The following is a 26,301-nucleotide window of genomic DNA, read 5'->3' as shown; positions in this document are numbered from 1 at the left end:
TGCTGAGACAGAAGAAACTACAACCTTTTATTAGCTTCTGTTCCGAATGAGTGTGTCTCATGATTTTGTCACGTCTTATGCGTCTTACAACCTGTCCTGTTTTGTTTTTTAACACACGGCTATCGTTTCTATCTCTTGTGTGATCGGAGAAATTGCACTAATGAACCCTGAAGTGCAAAATCCAGAAAGGAAGTAAAAAAGAATTTCAACTGTGGTAAAGCCAGTCTCATAACTGCTTGGGTCCTGGTTTCTGAGATCTGACCCTTGAGACTGGCAATCCTGCGAGGTTCCAGCCAGCCCTTCATAATGGCCGGGTCTACATGAGATGCTGGCTGTGCAGTATCCTGAGACTACTGCGCAGTAGCATCACATGGCAGAAACCGTGACACGACACTACTGCACAGTAGTCTTAGGCGATACTTCACAAAGAAGCTGTTTGGCGATGCTACTGCTCAGTAAGTCGTGGTATTGTGAAGACATTTAGTACTTGTTTCTACAAGTAGGGAACAGCTGGACTAAATGAAGTCACAAACAGCAGTTGGGTGCAGGGGTATCTCTTGTCTAAGCTGGGAGCCTCGCCTGCATTTCCCTTTCCCCACTGTGTGCTGATTTCAGCTGAGGGGTTGGCATTCCTATAGATCACATGTAACCATCATTTGAATCCTGTGGCAGTGGTGTTCAGGGGAAGATCATCCTGGGTATCCCTTCTCCTGGCAATAATGTATCAATGTGCTACCTGGTAATGCTAATGGGAATAACAGGTGTTAGCTTCAAAGGGAAATCAGCCCTCTGCAATTAGGAGGCAGAGTATAGGACGTGCCAGCGTCATGCTGTGTATATGTGTGAGTGGATCACAGGAAAAGGTACAGTAGCTAATTAATCCTTTGTTCCACTAAACTTGTCATTAACACTGAGCTTCTTCTTGAATTCACCCCAACAGTTTTGTTTACACCAGAGCCCTAGCAGCAAACAGATGCCTGTTTCCTTCAGAGCTGTGCAATACCTTCCTACAGAGGATATTGTGCAGCCTGTGATTTAAAATCCCAACGTTTCAAAAGTAATTTGACAGCAACAAACCTGGTCCCAAAATGCACTGGGACGCACAGAATAGATTAGATTGATCCCATACTAAAAAAGGTTTCCTTGCAAAGATTGTGTCACATAGACTTCAGCACAGCCGGTGTCTGTATGCAGATGAGGGCAGCATCTGAGAACAGTCACCCAGAGCAAGTGTACTACGATGCCCTCATAAGCTTGACTCATCAGCAGGAGACAAACATGCCTCTGACAAGCCCACAATGCGATGCGTGAATACACAAACGCATTGCTTTGGCCAGAGCAAGCTTCCACAGCCTGACTCTCTGCACAGGGACACTGTTGATATTTGTTGAGTGTTGGCTGAACTGGCAAGAATCATTCAAGTTTAACCCTTTTTAGTTACATCCCTAGGGTTTCTTGCCCATTGTTTAAGTGGTCACTCTTGAATACAAGATTCTGGACTGAACAGGTCTGATCTAGTCTACCAATTCCTGTATTCACACCAGGTATCACCTTACTACACAGTTACCCCAGTAAATGAAGCAGGAAGATGTTTATGGAGGTTCTGTTATTATCTGATTGTCTATACTAGGACGGTGGCTAGGAGCCTGATGGGCTGGACAGTTACGTTCCCTGAATATAATAATAGTTCTTGGGCCAGAAAGCATACACTTGAAGTAGTCTGGCCCAGCATTAACAAGTAAGTTGTGGACCAGTCCTGATTTGTGGGCTGCTCATAAGGCCTTATCGAAGAAAAGATGGGTCATTCTGAGCATATGTGTTGTCTAAGGAGTGCTGCCCTTCCCACCTCCCTTTGTATGCAACAGATCACCTAATTCACAAGGTTCCTGCTCCATGACTGACCCTCTGTAAACTGCTTGAAAGAGGAGAGTAGGAAGCAGGCATGTTTGTGGTCACATTAAAAGCGTGGAGCTTTCAGGCTTTGCGAGCATTTTCGCTGTATAGCCAGGGGTCAGCTCCACTCAGAAGGAGTCGCAGTGATCTAGTGGCTGGGACAGGAGACTGGGGCCCAGGGGATGGAGTTCTATTCTTGGCTCTGCCACTGACCTGCTGTGTGACCTTGGGCAGGTCCTCATCTCTCCAGTCTCCTGAGACTGGCAGCTTTTTGGGACGGGGACTGTCTCTCTGTATATGTCCACCCAGCACCTAACTCACTGAAGCGCAGAGCAGCATTAGAGCCTCCAGCTACAACAAATATTATGAGCTGCCAGTTCCTAAAGCACTGCTCCCCTCTGGATAAATAACACAGCAATGATTCTTTGCCTGTGGGGACATAACTCAACCCTTCCTTCCCAGACAGAGCCTTTGGAGACATTTGTTCAGAGCCTCCCTTCATCTGTATGGCGCTTCTTTCTGTATTACCCCCTGCAATCTGCAGAGGCTGATAGATTCATACATTTCCACTCTGGCAGCCATGCGGCCACTTCCCATTAGTGAGCATCTGTGATGATTCTGTTAATACTTTTTAAAAAAGAAAAGGCATGTTGCACAAATTGATAAATAATGTGATGCGAAAAAAAAATGGCAATCAGAATTAATTAGGGAGAAGTAGTGGTGCTGGTTGTTTTTTTCCCCCCCTCTCTGCTTCCAGAAGCCAGGTACTCCCCAGGGAACTCTGATATGCAAAGGAATATAGATAATAATTAAGGCCATCTCTGATTACAGCAGTGATGCCCAGATGACCAACTGTCTAATAGCCAGGCATATTCAGGCACATCTATTTTATTTCTCATTCAACTGACAGCAGCCAGGTGTCCCCTTCCACTAAGCTGGAGTATTAGTTCAGTCTTAAACACAGATGTGCACTGAGTAATTCTGCACAGTCCCTCTGACTCACATATGTAAAGGTTTACAGGGCTGAGGGATAAGCAGGAAAACCTTGAGCTGACCAGCTAACCCACAAAGATGCAGCATACCCAAAACGATAGTCTTTATTTTTTTTAATTCAGGCACACTTTAAAATGTGCCTTTCCCCAAAGTGTGACCTCACATGCACCAAGGAGAAAAAGCAAACACTGAAAAAGACCACTGCCCACCTGGCCGCTCAGGCAGCCCACCCTGCTTGTAACATGCCCAACACATCCACCTGCCACACTAGGTTGAAAAACATTGAACAAACTCTATTTCATCAGAGAAACCTGAGTTTTTGCTGAAATGAAATGTTTTATGATGAATCTTTGCTTTCCATAGAAAATTCCATTTTTTTGCTGAAAAAGGGAATGCCCCAACCCCTCCAAACTTGTCACTTTACAGCTCATATCCTAAACATGGGATTTTGATGTATTGCCCTACTACCTGCACAGGTAGGTTGGCTGTGGTGCATCATGGGAGATAAAAGCCAGCCAGGGAGCCCTTAGAGGGGAATAAACGTTTCAGAAATGAAATTGGAATTGAAATTTTGTGTTGGATTTTATTTTTCTATGGAAATTTCTTCCTCTCCATGGGCGACTGGTACCTCCCGAGTCTGCGGGGCACCAGATTGCCAATGGGGAGGTCCCCCCATGGCCAATAGTTGAGCCAGTGGCGAAACCAGAAGTGCACTTCCACTGGCCGATCTCAGGGGGTGCATGTGCATCTGCATCCACCGCCTACACACCGCCAATGCTCTTCTTCCTTACAACTTTCAAATGAGTTTATCGTTTTCAGTGACCTCTAGGAAAAAAGGATGCACATTGTAGGATTCCTTGAAGGTCATAACAATACAACTCCTTTGAACCATTCAAAATAACCTTCAGAACTTGTGACTAGGACCCAGCATTAGAGTCTAAACTTCTTCCCCGCCTGCACCTCTGGAACAAGCCTTCTTAGAAAGAAGTGAGCATTATCCCATGCCACATATGTAACCAATGTCAGGTGACCCTGGGTAAGCCAGAGCTTTGAAAGTCATGTACCCTACACAAAGTAAGAGTTTAATTTAACAGGAACTAGGTATCATTCATTGGAACCACCACTGTGAGCACTGGTGGGCTTTTGGGCTCTATGACTGCATTGCAGGGAGGGGACTCTTTCAGATGTGTTGGTCAGAGTCTATGTGCATTTGTATGCATATGTGTTTACAGGTTTGCCATGTATAGGTGTGTACATTGGAAGATGCATACATATATATGTGCAGGTGTGGATGCACTTGTTTGTGTGTATATGTGTTTGCATATGTGCACATGTGTGTCCATAGGTATGCATAAATATATATGATTATGCAGACACTTGTGCCTGCAGAGTATTCCAGCTTAATAGATCAACAACCAAATAGCACTTTGGTAGAGACATTGTCTTCTTTTTTTATTTTAACTTTTCCAGCCACTTAAGGGTTAACTCTAGTGCCCTTGATGCCAACCCCCCCCCCCAAAAAAACCCCCAACACTTCCTATTTATATCTCTGAATTAATCAAAAGGCTAACACTTCTTCCCTCTACATGATTAAAAATTAGGAGACCAAATTCAATAGTGGCGGCATTTTATAATAATAACCAATCCGGGGAATGAGACCAATGAATAATGGATCACGGCTCTGTTCTAGCAGTCCCTCTTTCTTTTTTCCTTTTTTTTCTTTCCTCTTCTCTCTCTTTCTTTCTTTTCTATGCCAGAGTTTGAATGGCGAAGTAATGAGTCCTCCTTCATCTGGTAAAAGTTACAGATGCTGAGAGCCACTGTTGATTTCTATTCATCAGACTCTCCCCTCCCCAACCAGATCTTCTGGTTAATGAGCCAGGAGCCAATCAATAATTCATGGCTACATGAATAACCAGGGGATGATAACCACTTATTTGGGAAGATGTAATCAGGACCTATTCTCTCTCTCCCTCTCTTTTGTGCTTTTTATCGCCTTATCAGCTCCTTCTGACTTGCTGCTAATCCAATAGACAGAAGCAGAAGCAGAACAATACATTAGAAAACAAGGTATTTACAGTATGTGGAAGAAAAGTAGTTCCATGCTCCAGTGTGTGTTTTCCCCCCTAACAACTCAGATCTTTGGCAGTGCAGAGACAGATTGAGCAGCTTGGAAGGAATATTATTAGGACAGGCAGCTGCTGAAAAGTTTAGATTTTGTTTAGCAAGATTGGCATTTTACAGATGTCAATAGGGAATATTAAGTGTCCCCATATGAAAGCTCCTCCATTTAGTCCTGGGAGTTTCCTGTGCGGAAGGAGGGAGGAGGAGGGGGTTCTGCTACAGAAGAACAGACTTAGTGGAAACATCATTGCTTAAAAATGCCTTAGGGGTCTCCTTCAGTTCATAGCTCTCAGGTTGATAGAAGCCACAGAAGACTCAGCTACACGGAAAGATCTTCTTTATCAATTCAGATAGGAGGTGCTGTCTGTCTGTCGTGTCTGTCTACCTGTCTATCTATCACAAATGCACCATGACCTCTATATTGTTGTAGGGCTAAAATCACTAAAGCATGGCAGATCTCTTGAGATCCTCAGGTGAAAGCGCCAATTATTTATTCATAGCAGCATGCCCCTGGTTGACAGCGTGCGCCAGTGCCTGTGTAGAAGATAACAGGCCACGAACAGCCAAGGCGTATCTGCTTACTCACCAGGAAAGAACCTTTTGTGTAATCTTTGCTACGTATAGGAGTGCAAGTTTTGAATGAGTAGGATGACGTGCTCCATTACTAATGTCCCTACGGGTTTTACATTCAACTGTGGCATAATTCCAGCCACAGACAGCACTTCCGGCACCACATTCACCTTTTGAAGGGAGCAGATTACCTTCACTTCTGTCACCGAATTATAGTAACTTCTTATCTTCCCACCGGTGGTGCTCCACATGTTGTTTAGAACAGTTTAGACTTGAGGTACCTCTCACTGGATTCAAGGCCCCCTTCATCAGGCTCAAGGCATCCTTACACAATTTTTGTGAATTGAACAGCACCTAATTTCAAAAACGAATTTGTGTATTACAGTGCTTGCCTCCTTACCCAGGGGATGGGCAGAAGGTGTCGGGGATCATGCAGGTAGGGTTGAACCTAAGCCTGGTTTATCTTCTTGGCTTATCTGCTTATGTCCTCACACAGTCACTTGTCTCCTAACAACACCCTTCAAAGGATCTGGTGGCACCCCAGGGTGCCCTGGCACCCTGGTTGAGAATCACTGGTTTAGAAGGATGGCAACATCCATGAATATGCTGCTCTAGCTTCTTGTCGACAGCCGTGATGTCTGGTTGATTGTGTTGCATTGTCTCACTTGCAATGGTTATTCTATACCAATGCATTTTGGTTTCATCATCTTCCAGCCCCGATGGTATCCTTCATTTATGCCAAATTATTAGTATTACTGCTACTACTATAATTAATGTTCCTACTGGATGCATCTACATGAAATGCTTTACTGTGCAGTTGACTAACTGGCTGAATGATAAAGCATCACCGTTTACACGTGCCGATGCTTACTGTGTAGTTAGTGTTGCCACAGTGCCGGATAGGGTTGAGGCCCTCGGTGACTCAAGGTTTGGCAGGACTCTGCTGTGAGGGACAGAGCTTCCCAGATCCAAGCACTTGACTAATACTGCCCGATTCTCACCCGCCATAATTTGATGTTGAAAATCTCACTGTTGGGAGGCGGTCTGTCCGCTGAGTGTTTGTTCTAGGATTCATCCAGTTGGTTTTCTTCACAGGGCTCCTACCTCTCCTTTACCCCATCCATACACCAACCAGTTGGGAATAGGTGGACCACTGGTGCACGTGGACCCTGAGGCCAGCTGGCTCTCTCATTCTGCTTTTAGTCCTATGTTGGCCTTAAGTCCAGGTCCGTCAGTAAGCCAGGTGCCCGGGTCTGCCTCTCGGGAGGAATAAATCAATTCTCTTGCCTTATCCAACATCAATAAAGTTCTTACCCCACTCTGGGCTTACACTGGTTAATTTACTATGGCTCTTTCGAGTCAACCCAGCCGTGACTCAGGCATGGGGTTAGACCCCTCCCTCAACGATCAATTAACAGCAATGAAAAGAAAGCAAATGTCCATCAATTGCCCTCACTCAATCAGTTCTTGAGCGAGCATTTCTTCTGAGCTGGGGACTTTAAGTCTGCCCCGTTATGAACTGTAAAATCCTAAGCAAAAATAGCATTTAACTCTTACAGAAAAATAAAACATCACAGCTTTGCATACCTGGGTCCCCAGGCTCCTGCAGCTGCCTGACTCGTGCGCAGTGTTCCCGGCATCCTGGTGCTCCTGACCTCGTAGCACCTCTCAATATGTGGCCAAGGTTGGCTTTAGCTGGGAACTCCTCCGAGTCTTCAGGCTTTGAAGACAGCAGCGCTCTCCTGGTTTGGAGCCTCCCAGGGTTTTTCCTCGGTGGGACTCTGCTCCTCCCCTCCTGGCAGCTCTGCTCCCCCTTCTCTGTTTGTGTCAGGTTGTGGGAGCATGACCTCACTCCTGGCGCGCTGCCTGACCCGCATAGAGCAGGTAGAGATCAAATCTGGCACTGGCTCCACTCACTGCTCTGGTATCATCCGCTTCATACCTGGACACAAGTGGTACCAGTCACTTGTTCTTCCTGGGCTATCAAGGGAAGGCTTCCCTTTTTCACTACAGTCAATTAGTCAACTGCAGGTTTCATAGGTTTCATAGGCATTAGGGCTGGAAGGGACCTCGGAAGATCATCGAGTCCAGCCCCCCGCCCAAAGGGCAGGACATCAGCTGGGGTCATAGGATCCCAGCAAGATAAGCATCCAGTTTCATCTTGAAGGTGTTCAATGAAGGCGCTTGAACAACCTCCGGTGGCAGGCTGCTACATGCAAATGCAGGTAGTAAATTAACCATGCAGTAGTGACTGCACGGTAGCCCACATGTAGACGGCCAACCAGGAGCAAATTTGCTGCCGGCGAGCCTGGGCAGCAAGGGGTGGGAGCACAATCTCCTGCCCCAGGAGCTGCCTGGTGCTGGGGTGGGTTCCAAGCTCAGAGCCTGGCCGGGACAATGTCCCCCTGCCCCAGCAGCAGGCAGTTCCCGGCCCCTGCTCCAGTCATAGAGCCCGGGCCAGGAGCTCCCTGCACCAGGAGAGTTCCCCGCCCAGCCCTGGGCTGTCCCAGCATACAACAGGTCGCAACCAGCCCTCAGGCTGCACAGGGAAGCCCTGCTGGGCACAGGGCTTGTCCCCAAGTACATGGGGCAGGGGAGCTCTGCAGCAGCAGCTCCCCTGCTCCATGCAAATCAGGACCCCTCCCGAAGTGTACCAGGCCAGGAGGCTGCTGTCTCCTGGCCCCATGCTCCTGGCCAGTCCCTAGGCTAGAACCCAGGGAGAGTCTGGAGCTCCCCCTGGCTGCTGCAGGGGGGCAGAGCGGGCTGGGAGCAAATCTGCTCCTGAGTGGGAGCACAGCTAGATGTGCTCTGTCAGTAGGCCTACTGTGCAGTATTTTTACTGCAAATACTGCGCGGTAGACTGCTTCGAATTGATAGTACGTGTAGATGCGCCCAATGGGGAGAAACGTATTGCTGTCATTCAGATTGCTGGTAAGTGGTAAGTGCTTATTTCCACCTTCTGGCAGCATAATTGTCTTCTGATCGTTCTGTGCCCCGTGAAGTTTAGCAGGATTCTTGAGAAAGTGAACATTCTTGCACTGTGATTGTTTCAGAAAGGAAGTGACCCTAGGTGGGTTGTTCAGCTTAGACACTGTATCTACCTGTTTTCTTGGCTCTGCACAGTCTTGGAATCTCCCCTGCATATAACTAGAGATGTACAGCCCAAAAGCCTAGAGCCACCAGCCTTTGTGTATATTGGGCCACACATCCAGCTCAAAACCCTGCCAAAAGTCACCAAAACCCAAGATGCTCTGGTAAAATTTGGAAAATTTAGATATAAACTCCTGAAGGTCTGGTCGCATCTCTAGACATATGGCCTGTGTGTTTCCACAGCTGGACAGGAAAAGGCCTTTTTCCCCTGAATATTATCAAGAATTCAAAATGTTTCTCTTCTTCAGCAGCGTGAACCCAAGACCTATTGAAATGTACCACAAACAAGCAAGCTAGTAAGTCCTGCAATTGTCCCATGATCAAGGCAATTACCTGGGATGTGGGAAACCAAAGTTCAAGTCTCTTGTCATTATTAACCAGAACAGGGACTTGCTTAGCATGAGTGTCTTGGATCTCACATGAATTTCCTAATAGCTGAGCTACTGGCTACATAAGTGGGGGGTCTTTATTTCTGTGAAAACGTTGGTCTTGATTATTTGACACTTTCTTGACAAAGAGAGTTTCATTGAAAAATTACCGCTAACCTTTTTGTTACTAACATGTTGTGTGTTCAGTGTATGTAAACAGATGCATATTTTACGTGCACAGAGCTGTGGATGAATGGCATTTATTGGAACTGGGCATAATATCTTTGTGAAGATATAGTAAATTTGCTGAAAGTGCAGTTTGGGAGAGATCAACACTCTCTTCAAAGTAAAACCAAATTCAGGGAGTAGTTTTAGCACAAAATAAAATGGGGAAGAATATTTTTCAAATGTCTACATTTTCAATTTTTGTTTTGAAACACCATTTTCTTTTTCAGACTTTACATAGATGGATGGATTCAGTAATTTAGAAACAAATCAAAACATCATGTTTCAGGTCAAATTTTGTTTTGGATTCATTTTCAAGGTTTTGATTTAGCAGGGAGAGAGGCCTGCCTCTGTTCAATGTGAGATAATTTACTGTTTTCCATATTTTTGGTTCTACCACTGCACCAGAAGCTCCACTATTCGTACAGTTGTAACAGGTGTGTGTTTCGCTGATTGTGGGTTGTTGGCGAGCTTGATTACTCTCTTCTCTTAAACTTGACCTTGCAATGATGAAGCCGGGAATGATGTTCACAAGCATCTTTGGCTTGATGAAATGAACCAGAAGCAGAGAAATATTTTGGGATCCAAGTCTCAGATCCTCCCAGAGTGCAAACATAGTGTTAACTCACAAAAGCGGGGCTTCACTAATATTTAAATTCCCTGTAGCCAAATCCTCTAGCATAAGAATGGAGAAATATTCTCCATCTGCTCTGTCCTCCCTCTGGTGGAGAACAAAGTCTTACCTTGTACTGAGTCATCTACTCATGTGAGGTGATGACTCCCTCTCCTTCCTGTCTGTCCAGCCCATGCTCATCACCAGGTCATCTGAGCACCGTTCCCTCCAGCCTATTCCACCATTCCCACTTGCCTTCTGGTTAGGCAACTGGGGGTGCTACACCATCTCCCACCTCATCTGTCTGTAATAAGGACTGTGCAAGCTGACTGTGAGAGGCACATTCAGTCTGAAATGTCTATTTGTGGTAAGGTGGGATTCACTTCTCCCTGGAGCATGTCTCACCTTTTCAGTAACCAGCTTTGGTACTGGGGAAAGGTGCTGGACTGGCAGACGTGGGCACCAAGGGCCTCTGGATAATCCCCAGGCCAAGTACAAGACAGAGCAGCCACAGTCATGATGCCTCCCCATGAGCTGCAAGGCATCCCTCCACGAGATGAAAGGGCTGTTAACACTCCGGATCCCCTGGAGTCCTCAGCTTTTAGTTGCAAGTTACACTTAGCATCAACTACGTTGATATTGTTTGGCGATGCAACCTTCCTCCCCTGATTCCCGAGAAACCTGACTGAGCTGCACAAGTCACGTCACCCTCAGCCTGCCTCTGCCCCATTTCTTTCACTCTGAAGCTTTGCTGAAAAACAATCCATGGGCCTGCAAATGGAAGAATTCCAGGTTTGTGAAAAACTGAGCTAGGCTGCAGCCAGTAATGAGGGACACCCGCTTGTAGTAGGCTGTCAGACTAAGACAGCTTGGCTGATGGAGATTTCAAAGGAAGGCTGAGATCTTAGGCATCTCTCCGACACCCAAAGCAAAATCCCTCTTCAGAGAGAGAGAGATGCTAGAAAAACTTCCTTCAAATGAATGCAGAATGAGGGAGTCTCCATCCAGATGAGTAGGACCCTATGTGTAATGAGAGGGAGGAAGTACAGTACCTTTGATATATTAAAGCAGCTGTGGAACCAAAAAAAAAAATTACATTCCCTTCCCTGTGACTCAGTCTGTTTTGGGTCCACGGCTTCATTTGCCAGTATGAATTAGGATTATTCAAGACCTGCGACATGAACTACCACTGATTATTTTATAAACCCCCATTGCTTAGAAACTCCCTGCATATGGGTAGAAATCTTCGTGGTGGCAAAGAAGCTAAGGTGCCCAAAGGCAGTGCGCTCATCCATGGTATTGACACATCATGTGCCTCCAGTGTGGGATCTGCATGGAGGCTTTTTTTTGTCACGGTTCTGGTTTGGGGTAAGCCGGAGCAAATTACTTTACATTAAATTACACCAGCCTGCACATCAGTTGTGGCCCAGCACTCAGGATGTCCACCTAAAGCTAGAGAACATTATTAATTCAAGGGCCTGCTCTGCAGCAAGCTGCGTGTATGGCCTTAGTCAAATCACTTAGCATTTCTGCCATCTCTTAAATGTGGGTAAAATACCATTTCTCAGTTGGTTCTTCATAGGGGAACTGTGAGGAAAGAATCATGAGACAGCACTGGTGCTCTCATACAATTGAGGTCCTGTATGTTGAGCATGTCTTGTTTCTGTAACTAAGCCCTTCCCCTGTTCTAGCACTCCCACACTGGGGTGGGTTTGTAATTTGAATCCAGAGACATGACTTTGCACACACACACACCCCTGCCCTGCCCCCAAACACACACACACATGCACACACACACTCTTCCAAATCCCGATCCAGCTCAGACGGCATGACATTGTGTAAAATGCCCACAGGAACAGAGGGTTAGATTGCATCTTAATTCTGTGTCATAAAGAAAATCACTCTGGGAAGCTGGCAATGAGACCTCCAGTCTGAGACAGCTGGTACCAACTCCCATGGACAGAAACTCCAACTGGTGTAAATCGGTGTAGTTCTATTGATTTCCATTTGACCACTTGGATTCGCATTACTGACAATGTTATGCCTTTTCCCACTGAATCAGCCAGAAATACTGGGCCAGATTAGTTTCTGGTGTAGTTCCACTGAATTCAGTAACTTTTCTGCTAGGGATGAATTTGCCCCATAGTCTGCGTATACAAAGTCATCTCTCCTTGTCACTGTGTAAAATGGACTGAAATTGTGCCTGCTGACTGCTGTTGTCTGTTCTGTTAGACTGAGCACCTCGCTTTGCTTAGCTCATATCGCTCTTGAATGGAGAACAGTACTGATTGCCTGACAGTTCTCCCCCTGGGGCCCTCAACAATATTAGACGTGTGTATTTTGGTAGGTGAGCCCAGTCAGCAACATTATAAATAAATGAATGGGGGAAACATGCTGTGGTTGGGTCTAATGTTCTGAGCCATTTCAGCCATGGTTGTAATAAAGGTTTCAACACAAAATTCTCCACCAACATTTACGGCCTCCTTAGCCATCTGAAGTCCCTGGGAACCAGTAAATAAATGCCAGGCAGGAATATCCCCTCCCCTTATTGTGACCCCACAAACCATAGTCACAAATTGCAGGTGGATGAACCTCTTCATTACAATTTGAATCATTTCCCAGCAGTGGTTCGATAACACATGTGCCCCTCTCTCTGGTGGATGGTGGAGTCCTTGGGCTTCTAGTGCCAAACTCACTGACACATTAAAATAGATATGAGCCGCCCCTACAGAACAGACTCACCAAGCCACAGCTCCTCAGAGCATCCCCCAGCTCAGGGACAAATCCCTTGCAAGCTGGGACATAATCAGGCCTTTACAGGTGAGTGAAGCCAACCCCGTATTGAATCTCCACCCGCCAATCTTTCCAGTTTCTCCTCTCCTCCAGTCTAGTGCATGGTATTAAAACGCCCTTCCTGCTGGTATGAAAACGCCCTTCCTGCATTGCACTCCATCTGCAGTGGAGTGTGCAGTTTCGGGAGTGGGCTTTCCACGTGCCCTACTTTCACTGTCTAAGGATTGCCCCTACATGCCCAGTTCTGCGACTGCCGTTGTTCTCATCTTTGCTGCAGACTGTTACAGAGGAGCAGCACACGCTGTTCTACCCATAACCTCACAGAAAACTCCTTTCACTCTGAAAACGTATATGCTGTGCTTTGTACATAACAACACAGTGTTGTGGATTTGCCCTAGCAACCTCTCAGATTAGGACCCATTTTCTTTTGTTTAATCTCTGACTACCCTCAATGCATTGATCCATTCCAGCCCCTTTCCCTCCGGCTCCTCTGAGGAGAGCTTTCTTCTCTACCGCACACACTTCCCTGCATATCATGGTGCAATCGACTTTTCATCTCATTTTAGAGCTCAGCTGAAAAACTATCCCTTATCTCCTCTGTCTAAACTTCTTGAATATTCACCAGGCTCTGCTGCCATGTTTGATTTGACTCTGGGGCACGGCTTATATGTAAGCAACAACAGAAAATCAAGTAGTAGCGTATTAAGTTGGGTTATATTCTGCTATCAGCCACAGGTCCACTGTAACTACATTGGGAGTTGCATGGATATGCCTGACAGCACAGTTTGGCCTGTGGTTACTAGTTTCTTTACATGCACCCAGCTAAATACCAGTTAGAGGCATAGAACTTGACAGCATTGGGCATCTCTGCTTTAGCTTGTAAACCACATCCTCTCCTTGTGTGCTTTCTTTGCAGTTCCACCAGATGACCCAGTTATCATTGGGGGACCGGTCATTAGCATGAGAGCAGGTGATCCCTTGAACCTGACCTGCCATGCAGACAATGCCAAGCCAGCAGCCTCCATCATCTGGATGCGGAAGGGAGAAGTTATCAACGGAGCTACCTACTCGAAGGTCAGGAATGCAGGGGGTTGAAATTGGAGCATAATTCAGGAGCTATTTGACTCATTTCACAAAGGTGTGCTAGCTCGGTACTGCTCTTAGCAGTATATCCAGTGAGGGCAAAGGCCAGCCTGTCCCACCCAGGCTCTGCCCAGGTCCACAGGCATGCGTCAGACCTGGAGGTTTCTCTGGGTTTGTCCTCAAGCATTTGCAGGCCTACCAGAAACTGAGGGCTTGAGAGTGGGTACAGAGAAAGGAGCCAGCACTGTTCACTGACATGTTTCCAGGTTTGGAGTATGCCTGCAGGTGCGAGTAAGTGAGTCCTGCTCATCCCTATCCTCACCAGGACCAGCTGTCACCATGGTGTAGACAAGCCCTTAGAGTCCCTTACACTCATACCCATTTGGTGTTGTGGAACCTGTGTCCATTAGTTGTGACTTCTGAACATGACTCTGAACAAAGTTGAGTAAGGTATATGGCAAGAAAAGCAACTACCATGAAGAAGTAAGAAAGGTCTGAATGTGACTGTCTGCCTGCCTCCGGCTCTTAGTCCTTCAGCTCAGGGAGCTGTTATCTAAGCATCTTTTTGTACCTTCTGTGAACTCCCTACATCTTACCTGAAAGCACAATGTGCCTCAAATCACCCCGAGACACTGACTCAGTACTGACTTGAGACAGGAAATCATCAGTGTATCTTTCCAGCATCTCTCTGACAAAGATTGGCCAGAATGACAAACAGCTTTTATGCTGAAGAACACCCTTTTTAAATGGAAATTTTCCATGAAAATGTGTTGACATTCTCCGCATTTGTAATTTGCAATGTGGTGCCTTTGTTGGGCTTATTTAAAAAAAATGATCAAAAGTGTTAGCAAAACAGATATCAACATTTTTTGTTTTGTGTTGTTAACTAAAAATCTAGGGCTTGATGAACTGAAAAAAATCTATAATCACTTGATAGTTTCAATAAAAAATTACCAAAAAAATTAATATTTGCAAAAAATTCAAAAGGCAAAAGTTGGGTTGGTTTCAGCCCTTTTGAAATGAAAGTGACTTTACACATTTGAGTTCCTTTTTCTTTTTTTTTTTTTTTTTGCAAAAGTAGCTTTTTAAAAAAAAAACAAAAAAACTAGTTTCACCCTCGAAGTCTTCCCTTCCAGTTACCCCTCAGGCAAGAGCCCAATTAGCTTGGGACAGCAGATAGCCTCTTACTGTCTAAAGCAGTCTCCACCACTACTGATGTAACTCTGTTACAAATGCTGGGCATACAGGATTTTATAAAAAAATTGGCCTAATGTGAGTTAGCCCTGTGTTGATCCATCCTAGTGACAGATGTTCCCAAAGAACCACTGAGCATCATAACCTCTGCAGCAGGGAGAACCTTGTCCTTTATTAAAATTATTTTCTCCTCTGAATCTTTCCTGGACTTGTCTCTGGGAGTAGATGATATGGGAATCAGTTGATCCTTGCCCTTCACCCCCCATCTAGGTATTGGTTGTGCCATTAAATATGACTCAATGTCAACAGGAATAACCAACCAGGAAGACTATAGCTACAAAGCCTCAGGCATCTACCCGAAGGTCACACTGCCCTGTCTAGAGATGATGGAGAGTTTCACAGCAACCTGGAGGATGGAGCTCCAGTCAAGGAGGTGGAGGAGGGAAAAGTGCTGCCTCCCCAAGTGTAACACATGTCAGGCAGAGGGCAGAAAGGGCCGCTTGTTCCTTTGGTTGATATTCCCAATCCAGAGTGAGCAATGACCTCTGCTAGATATAGGTGCCTAAATCATAGTTATAGGGGTGTAGGTTGTAGCCATGTTGGTCTAAGGACATAGGCAGACAAGGTTCTTTGGGTGAATCTGATATCTTTTATTAGAGCAACTTAAATAGTTGGAAAACAATTATTAAGCAAGCTTTCACTGACTACCTGTCTTGCATGCATACCAGCCCAGCCGCTGGCTTCTTTACTTTTCATTCCATCCAGGAAGAGCACACACCAACTGCTGCAGCTTCCTTAGTCCGACGAAGGGTTTTTGAATCCAAAAGCTTGCTTAATAATTGTTTTCCAACTATTTAAGTTGGTCTAATAAAAGATATCAGATTCACCCAAAGAACCTTGTCTGCCTAAATCATAGTTAAGTGCCTAAATACACAGGAGGATCTAGGCCAAAGGACTTTGGATCGTCTGGAACTTGTCCACAGTAGGCTTTAAAACAAAGTACTGGACTATGCTTAGCCATGCCAAAGTAAACCTGGAGTCAATGCACTCAGGTTTGTGCGGAGCAATGTAAACTGGATCCTGTAGGGATGAGGGGTCAGGGGTTGGACATGGGCAGGGGGCGATGCGATTGCACTGTGTGTGTATGTGTAAGAAGTCAGGCAGCAGCATCTGCTCATGTTGGCAGCTGGAAAACAGGGACTAGCGGTTTCATTAGTCAGTGAGAGGCCTGTGGGAGCATTTCAGGAGAGGTGGATACAGGGCAGAAGGGTGCACGGACAGTGCTGCCCAAGGAACAATAGGCAGGTTTGCAGACATAGAGGAGCCTGTTCCAGGCAGCACAGGTGGCAGCTCCCAGGAACAGAATTGTAAAGGCATCAGACAGGCACTGGGAAGGATTAAATACTCCAGTAAACACATTCAGCAGGCAGGTGGATGGGCCCACATGAGCTGCGTGGCCTCACACTGCCTCCTGATGTTGCTATGTTCTGTGTGTGGTGCAGGCTGTAACTTCTCAAGCAGCATCTCTCTCTGGTGGGTGGTGCTATTGCTGTGTGATATAGATCGTTTCTCTTAGAAAAGAGCTACAAATGCTACCAGACTGTCTTGCAGGGAGGTTTAGCATTTGAGGAAAGACTACACCACAGAGATCATTCTATCCCCTAAATAGCATTTAACCAGGGTTTTACGGCAAAGCTATAACGTAAACATGAGCACAGTCTCCTTTACTGGGAGCATCTACACATGCATTAATGTGCTTTTACTAATGCACATTAAATATAGTACCACAAATATGAGGCACAAAATAAATGTGCATTAGGCTGTGCTAATGCACAGTAGCACATGCCCATACTTTTTAGGTGATATTTAATGGACAGTAGCCTGTTCTACTGTGCATTAGCATATTAGCATGGTTTTTTAATAGGCTACTGTGCATTAAAATGCATGTGTAGATGTGTCCACTGTGTGTTTGTTGGAAAGGAGCTTAGTTCTCATAGAAGCAGAGGGCACAGTTTGGTGCTCAGATACCCTGGTGACAGCACCCTAGACAGATACCCTGTGGCCCACGCCTCTTGTTGGCCCATCCTACCCACACTGCATCCTCAGTCCTGCCAGGGCCCTCTCAGCCTGTCCTGGAGCACCTGCTGCTGTTCCTGTCATGAGCCTTGATCCAGCTCTGACAACATACTGGGACCCTAGAATGCTCTGCTGCTTCTCTATATAGCATAAAGTGCACCCTCAGCAAGTTTGCAGATGACACCAAGCTGTGGGGGAGTAGTAGATACTCTGGAGGGTAGGGCTAGGATTCAGAGTGACCTAGACAAATTGAAGGACTGGGCCAAAAGGAATCTCATGAGGTTCAACAAGGACAAGTGGAACAATCCCATGACCCGGTAAAGGCTGAGGACTGACTGGCTGGGCAGCAGCTCTGCAGAAAAGGGCCTGGGGGTGACAGTGGACAATAAGCTGAATATGATCCAGCAGCATGCCCTTGTTGCCAAGAAGGCTAATGGCATCCTGGGTTGCATTGGTAGGTGTGTTGCCAGTAAGTCAAGGGAAGTGATTATTCCCCTCTCCTCAGCACTGGTGAGGCCACACCTGGAGTACTGTGTTCAGTTTTGGGCCCCCACTACAGAAAGGATATGGACAAATTGGAGAGAGTCCAGTGGAAGACAACAAAAATGGTGAGGGGGCTGAGGGACATGACTTATGAACAAAGGCAGAGGGAACTGGTCTTGTTTAGTCTAGAGGAGAGAAGACTAAGAGGGGATTTAATAGCAGCCTTCAGCTATGTGAAAGGGGTTCAAAAGAGGATGGAGCTGGACTGTTCTCAGTGGTGGCAGATGACAGAACAAGGAGCAATGGTCTCAAGTTGCAGCAAGGGGAGTTTAGGTTAAATATTAGGAAGAATTTCTCAGTAGGAGGGTAGTAACATACTGGAGCAGGTTACCGAGAGCGGTGGTGGAAACTCCATCCTTGGAGGTTTTCAAAACCCAACTGGGCAAAGCTTTCGCTGAGATGATCTAGTTGGAGATGGTCCTGCTTTGAGCAGGGAGTTGGACTAGATGACCTCCTGAGGTCCCTTCCAAACCTAATTTTCTACGATTCTTTGATTCTATGATAGTTCAGCCCAGTCCTGACCTGAAGCACATGTTACTCATTGTACCAGAAGAGACTTTGGGTCTGGCGTTCGTCCTGATTGGGCTAGATATCAGGCTTGTACATTCAAGCATGTGATTATAGTTCTTGCACACTTACCCACTCCCTTACTTTCATGCTATGTCCAGTTCCCTGCCATGGGCTGGGACTGCAATACTGTCACATTGGGCCACTGAAGATCTCCAGATGGTGAGATCTAGAGCAAGGGGAGCACTCCAAAATGGACCTTGGTGCCCAGGAAGCAAGATGTCACTGTTGTGCATAATGGGAGACATCTGGGGCAATCATCCAAATGAAAAGCATGCCGTGGTAACCAAGATCCCCCCCAGGCAGGTAGCTCTGTCCCACCTCAGCACTATTGCCAGTTCCTTCCTTCTGCCACTGCAGTAGCTGCCATCTCACCAAAAGTGATAGCTCCCAACCCTGTCTGAGACCCTGGGTGCATCTACACAAGATGCTATCTGTGCAGTAGCTGAATAATACTGCACAGTAGCGCATCACAGCACCAACAATACTAATATGCTGTTGGGCAGTATTATAGGCTGCTGTGCAGTAGTGTCACTTAAAAGGTGTTTTCCAGCACTACTGTGCAGTAACTCTGTTTACTGCAAATGTATTTATTACTTGAATATACAAGTACTAAATAAATGCACAGTAGCCACTGCACAGTAACTTTTCATGTAGACAAGCCCACTGGGTTCTACAGTGGGTAAGAAAGAGCCCCAAAGAGATACACGCCCTCCAGAGAGGGCAGTGCCCTGGCTGTGGAGGATAAACTTCCTTGAGTGTCTGATGTCCTCCAGCACAGCTCACAAGGGCCCAGGGCACCCCAAAAGACACCAGAGGAAGGATCCTAGTGAAGTCTCTCAGCTAGTGAGGATAGGGAGCCATGGGCCAAGACCGGGGTAACTGCTAGGGCACAGGCTGCGGGGAAGGTGGTGGATGCCCTTGCCTGATGTAAGTGGAGAGTCCAAGACAAACAGGAAGGCAGCAGAGGATGGACCAGGGGAAACATGCTGCCTGGAGTCTGTGGGAGAGAAGAAGTCTAGTCTGCAAGCTGAGGAGGTCCAGAAGCTAGTGGGATAAAGATGAAATGGAGAGAGGGATCCACAACAGATGATGAAAGCAGGGCTTCAGTGCCACAAGGGAATGCAGTCCATAAACCTAAGTGAGAAGGGAAGAAGCAGGACCAGCCTTAGAGGAGTAGGGGAGAGACGTACCCATTTCAGTAGAGAATGGCAAGGTGAGGGCAACCTTGGACAGCTCTATCCCCAATGGATATTGCAAGGGATTGGAAACACGCTGATCTCCCTTACAGGGCATGACACACAAAACGTGACTTGATTTCAGCCCTGGAGTTAGTGCTGGAATCCCCCTGCCCCCAAACTCTTTTCCATCCACCTGGCTTCTCACACCAAGTAACCAGCCTTGTCCTGCAGGCCTTCTGGCTGCTGTCTCAGAGTCCCAGATCCAATTTTCATAGGCCACATGCCCTTTCCCTTGTCACTGTCTGCTCTGCAGTTAATTCCTGCTTTTATTGCACCCAAGCTCAAAGACATTTCATGTCTCCTGCTATCAGCAGGTTCTTAGCAAGGAGCCAATGTGCTGCTGAACACCGTGGGTGAGTTTAAATGCCCTACCTGCCAGCAGCAAATCTGTTTTGGCAAGAACAAATCCACCACCCACGTTCCCTTTACACACCCTGCTCTCTCAGCCCCTGCAATATCACCTCCTCTATTAGCGTGAATACGCTCTCTGTATTGCAACAAGCCATGTGGAGGAGAGAAATATGAAGTCAAACTACCCTTGCATGCCCTCATCTCCCAGCATGCAGTGTAACAGACAGCACTAATTAAAACTGAAAAAGACTGACCTCTCCCTATACCAGTTCGGGTGAAATTAATTAAAATCTAGGCCATTCACATGTAATCTTTTGTTGCTAACTCCAATCTCCCCAAACCCTTCTGTCTTCTGTGAGCTCAGTTGGTCTTTTCCCTGGGGAATCAAGGGTTAAGCCCTCTTCATTTCAGACCAGCCAATAGCTGTTGGAGAGGAGGAATAACAATCTCTTTTTTTTTAATATCTGTGTTTGTGTTTGTATTAATTCCAAAGCCAGGCACTCACACTGCATACAGACGGCAGATCCATCCCAAATGAGATGCTGAGACTTCCTGTGCATCTTAAGTAGGTGATGTGGAAAGGTCTCAGAGGAGGAGGCTTTGTCCCATCCACAGTGCATTCAGAAGGGATGGTTTTATACTACTCAGGGCCAGTGGGAACAGGACAGTGTCTTTAATTATCTTAATTTAATCACAGCTCCCATGAGAATTTGTGTTCCATCTTCTGTCCAAGCCCCAGTGCTTGGAGTCAGAAGCCCAGCTGAACAGGTTTCACTGGTGCTGTTGTTGAGTTTGCACAGCTACTGGAGGGGCATAAATCTGCCCTGCCTTGCAGAAGATTTTTACTCAAAAACACAAGTCCCTTCCATAAATTCCTTCCTTTGCGTAATGACCAGGGAGACAGCATTGGGCTTTTTGAGGCGATAATCATCAGCATCCAAGCAGTAAACATTTTTTCCCAAAACTTTTTTCAATGAAAAATACACATGCAGCAGCAGCAGCAGCAAAAACATTTGAGAATAGGAACTGAGTTTGTTTCCTTTATATTTAAAACATTTCCAAAATGCATTCTGGAAAATTTGACATGGCCATTTGTAACATTTTAAACATGAAGAATTTTGTTTTTGCAGTTTGAAACACCTTTCCATTTTGAAATATCTTTTCATATGATTTTTAAACATTCTAACATGGTTACAAAACCTGAAATCTAAACAAAGTGTCTTGATCAACCCAAAATGATTTTGATTTGTTGGAAAGTTTTGAACTGATTTGTTTTCCACAACTCTTAAATTGCCAACATGGATATTAATATCTCATCAAGCTGTAATCACATACAAATTACACCCCCATTCAAACTCATTTGCTCTTCTTGTGGCCTCAGGTGTCCTTTGGGGTGTTCTAGGTGACGGTTATTCATTAGTATTAGGATGCACTACAAATCTTTTCATTAGCACTACAAATTCAGTTCATAAGATAATACTCTTGGTCTAATATATTTACAGTTTTTTAAGGCATTTGACTTGGGACTACATGATATTTTGATTAAGGAAAACAAAAAGATACAAAATTAACCTGACAGACATTAAATGCATTAAATGACATTGTAAATAGGGTATCATAATCACATACGTGTGATTCTAGTGATGGACCAGTTTTTGATCCTGCACTCCTGTTTTGTCAATGACCTGAAATATTCTGTCCACTTCTGGTGTCTACCATTCACAAAGGATGTTCCATTATCAACAACAAGGTTGAGATGTGATTTGATCATGGTCTGTAAGCCCCAACTTGGATCTTCAGTTTAGGAGACCAAAATCCAATTGCTGGAAGTGAAACTAGGCAAATTCAGACAAGAAATTAGGGGCAAATTTTAGGGCACTTAACTATTAGAGTAACTGGCCAAGGTTTGGGGTAGATTCTCCACTGCTAGCAATGATAAAATCAAGAGTGGATGTTTTCCTGGCTCCAGTTCAAATAAGAATTACTTCTCATGAATTACTTCATAATGGCCTGCATTATGCCAGAGGTCAGAGTGGATGATCACGGTACTCCCTTCTGGCTTCATGATCTATTCAACTATGAATCAGAGGGCAAGTAACACCATAGCTGCTGCCCTGCACTCGGTGTTATAGGACAAAAAGCTAAACTCAACTCTTTGATTCTCCACTGACCTGCAGATCATGTCAGCATTTGCACTAGTGCACAGTGGGTGTGAAACACTAACAAATCTGAGTGGTTACAATTAACTCCCATCATACACTGGTGCAAACATCTGCACAGCTAGCATTTGACAACCTTTGGCAAGGCAAGTCCTAGGCATTTGGTAGCTCTGGGACATGGTGCTGTCATGCCATGGAAGCTGGTGGCCTCAAACCCGTCCTTTCACATTAGCCCTTGCAAAACTCTTTATACTGCTCCTCAATGAGATTTTTAATATTCCCTCTCATTAGCATGCACTTCCTGATTAACCTAAAGTAAATGTGCGGAGTGAAAGCAAGTTCAATAATAATAATTAATTAACACAAATATTAATTCTCATTATGTCTGGTGAGGTAGTTACTGCAGGGCAGCTCAATCCCCCATGGAAAGTTCAAGAGGTGGATTCACAAAGGGCTAATTCTCCAAAGGTTACCAAGTGAGTCACTGGGAAACCCAGAAGCAGAAGCCAGGAGACTTCCGGCCTGATTCTGATGAGTGATTTCATGCCTGCGATGGATTTGGCTTCTCTGCTCAGTTCTCTGCTAGAAGCAGTAAACCACAAATACTCCTCCTCACCTTCACTCTGAGCAAACAGGGAAATGCATGGCAAGAATGGGTGACTTTATGCTCCTTCCCAATCTTCCAGGCGCTTCATTTTTTTGAGGGAATCTTGTTACTCCTCATAGCACTGAGATGTGTCTTATACTTGTGTTATTGCTGGTTTCTATGCAGAAATGAGGAATGCAACTATATCAGCATAGCAGCTTTTCACACTCATTTTGCACAGGTGTAAAAGGCAGCACAAGGTGCAAAAAGCAAGACAGTGCTTGATTCCCTGCTAACCCTCTCACGGTCTGCTCACAGGAAAACACCAACACCCCCTTCTTGGGTTGGCAAGTAAAATCAATCTCCACAGAATGGTGATCCTCAGGTGCGCAGCATAGCAGGGTTTTGGAGAAGCAGATGAGAGTCAAGTACCCAAATCCCATTGAAATTCACTGGAATTTGCATCTAACTCCCACACGGCTTCTTTGTGAACCATGAGAAGTGCAGTTCTATAGGCTATTATTGAGTTTGCAAGCTCGTCAGGGCTAGGACTGATTGCCTCTGTGTTTGTACAGTCTAGTACAAAACCACTATTTTGTTGGATCCCTAGGCACAACTGTAGGAAGCATGATTAGTAAATAATATGGAAGAGAATGCCTCTTTCAAGGAGTGTTAATTGAATCTTACTTTCTTCCATCCCTACTTCTCCCCCTGCAGACCCTCCTCCGTGACGGCAAAAGAGAAAGCATTGTGAGCACGCTCTTTATTGCTCCATCTGACATTGAGAATGGAGAAAGCATTGTCTGTCGGGCCACTAACAAGGCCATTCCTACTGGAAAAGAGACCTCTGTCACCATCGACATACAGCGTGAGTAGATGCGATCTCTGCCTACTATTATCATTGCAGTAGCACGCGAATATCCACTCAGTGGCCGCGGCCACACAAGATGCTGACTGCACAGTCGTTACTGTGCTGTCATTTAGTACTTGTACAAATAAGTACTAAATGACCATGCAGTAATCCGAGTTACTGCTCAGTAGCACCGATGAATAGCGTTTCTGTGACACCGGCTGTGCAGTAACGTCTAGTCATGGCTGCTGCCACGTGACACTACTGCGCAGTAGTCTTGGGCTACTTTGCCGTCAGCATCTCATGTAGATGCGGCCAGTGTGACTTGACTTAACCAAGGTTGGGAATGTTCCTGGACTTATTCAAACCACCAGCTTTGGAGCCAGGAAGGAATTGTGCCCCCCATCGAATAGGCAGGGACCATTGGAGGTGTTTTGCCGGCCTATTTAATGTGGAACATGGTCCATTTCCTAGGCTCTTCTGGGTGTATTTCACCTAACAAATTCCCTGCCACTTCACGAGCTCAAGGCACTGTTGGGGCCACTGGTCTGTCCTGCAGGACACTGGAGTTTTGAGGCTCTCTGTTTTTTGTAGCAAACATCCTAGTTTGATACAGATTGTGAGGGTGCTTTGCGTTGCGGCGTACAGGAAGAGCCAGACCAAGCCTTCTGTTGTACCCTCTCAGATTCAACATCTGTTCCATATTTGCATGTGATTGCGGGGGCAGGACTTGGTTTTCTATCCCAGTCCTGCATTCCTCTACTTAACCAGTCCTCTTATGGCAGCGTATGACTATCATTGGCCACCAGTGGTATGCTGGTACCAAGCCGGCCTATTAGGATGCTGTCTACCAAGCAGGGACTTGCCTGAGGCCACCCCCTTACAAACCAGTTCGTTCTTCTGTAGCACAGTATGGGCAGGATTTGAATCAGCTACCTAGAGCTCTGTGTCTGAGTTTAAAGGGACCTCAAAGCAGCATCAGATTTGTCATCACCTGCTGTTGAGATTCTGTTAATTTAGGAGAAAATTTCAGGGCTCGGAAAAATGTTTAAAGGGAGGTGTGATATTCCCTGCCAGCACATGACCTAACCCACAATACAGAACTTTTGTAGACATATTCGTTCTTGCATTCAGGCTCCCAGTCTAACACAATCCATTTAGAGCTCAAGCTTTCCAGGTGCCTGGAGAGAAGGAGGCTGCCCAAACTTTCCCAGAGAGCCACTAAGCAAAACTTCCCTTCCCTAGCAATTGAGATACATCTTGGATCCCACACTTGTTCCTTTTCAATATCTGTTGCCATAGGGCCTCTCCTGACCCTTCTCCAGCCCCACTTCATCTGCACACACAATTCCTGCAGCTGTATTTACCAACAATTTGCAATTGCAGGGTGTTAAATATTAGCATGCCAGCTGCTTTCCTGAGTCCAATTAAGACTGGCTGAGCAAACTTGAGCACAGCATAAAATTCTGCATTTAAGACTTCCAGCTTTTCTGCCAGAAGATTAACAGGCTCTCAGGTCTCTCCGTAGCGTGTCCTGACAGAACCAGCAAGATAAAATGAGATAATGGCACGGGTTATTTCACAGCCGGCAAACAGTTACAACAGCTACGGACATACACACACACACACACACACACACACAGAACAACAACACAAAGCAAGAGACATCATTATACTGCACTGTACAGTACCAGGAAGGCAACGTGAGCTGAATCGCTGAATCGTTGGTGGAGTCTGTTTCAAAGGAGAAAGACCCAATAAAGAAGACCAATTTCTACTCTGAGCCATTAAATACACCATGCTGTGAAAGTAATAATAATAATATCCCATCCAGCTATTAAAAGAGTGTTGTTCTTAATAGGCTGTAATGAGGATATCAATTTACCAGTGCTGGATGGATGATGGAGGGGTATAATAATACCATGACATATTAATCAGCCTGTACTGGGCTGAATTTACCCCTAAAAGGAGACCCGGATCCAGAGTCTATGCATCTCTTAGGCATCACACACAGAGCCTAAGTCTGCACTGCCTTGCAGCATGAGGGGTGGATTTTCTGATCAGCTAAATTCATTCTGCATTGATCATGAATCACCCACAGATCACCCTGCGATAACTGCCCCTTTGGAGGGAGCAGCTCTGCTATTATGCAGCTGGGGAAGGCAGCAAAACCAATCTAATCCCTGCTGCCCTCATGGCCTGAGCAGGAGAAGGGGGTGTAGCCAAACTCAGCTGTGCCTGTTCCCATGTGGAATTAACTGTGGGCCCCTGTCTGCTAGGAGGAAGTGACCAGGCTCCTGCAATCACAGCTGGTTCACCACAGCCACCACTGTCCTCTCAGGTGTAGCAGTCTGTGTTGTCACTGCCATCTCTCCACCCATCTGTCTGTATCTCATCTTCTGTCCACATGCTCACATGGCCCATGTCATGGCAGCTCATGCACAAAGCAGGTATGAAATGCTGCCCAAACAGGAAGGTAGTGCTCCACACAGCTGCTTTGCACTAGCAGAAGTGGAGACACAGGATGAAGCTCAGAGTAGAAATTGGGTCTTTATTGGGTCTTTCTCCTTTGAAACAGACTCCACCAACGATTCAGCGATTCATATTTTATTTATGAAAATAACATGATTTCAGTCATCAGTCTTTTATCTCTAAGCTGAAATTTTCCAGGTCTGATCTCTGCCAGATGGTGATCTTCTTTTCCCCTCCCCGGCAGCTTGAGCAAAAGAGATGGTGCCCTTTTGGAGCGAGGAGGTAGTAGAGAGCATTCACAACCCCCACTGCAGGAACAGGAGAATGTAGAGAAGGCTTTCTCAGAGCTGCCTCAGCAAACCCAAATGCCTGGGGCTCAAGAGCTAAAATTTGGCTTGGAGAGAAGCTGCACTAAAGAGAAGGATGATGAGGAATCCCAAAGACACAGCT

General features: G+C 45.8%; 1 protein-coding gene across 3 annotated transcripts in view; it reads left to right on the top strand.

Moving 5' to 3' along the window:
* KIRREL3 (kirre like nephrin family adhesion molecule 3) overlaps window positions 1-26,301 on the top strand; it is an 833,106-nt gene that overhangs the window by 603,863 nt on the left and 202,942 nt on the right. For all 3 annotated transcript variants that reach the window (XM_019490185.2, XM_019490184.2, XM_059720056.1), the window contains exons 6-7: window positions 13,646-13,803; window positions 23,247-23,397. In XM_019490185.2, the coding sequence (XP_019345730.1) occupies window positions 13,646-13,803; window positions 23,247-23,397 (309 nt within the window). The remainder of the gene's footprint in view (window positions 1-13,645; window positions 13,804-23,246; window positions 23,398-26,301) is intronic.

The sequence above is a fragment of the Alligator mississippiensis genome, chromosome 16 (assembly GCF_030867095.1).
Source record: "Alligator mississippiensis isolate rAllMis1 chromosome 16, rAllMis1, whole genome shotgun sequence".
NCBI classification, from domain to species: Eukaryota; Metazoa; Chordata; order Crocodylia; family Alligatoridae; genus Alligator; species Alligator mississippiensis.
Note: the sequence above shows the minus strand (reverse complement) of the source record. Positions and strands in the feature narration are given on the sequence as shown.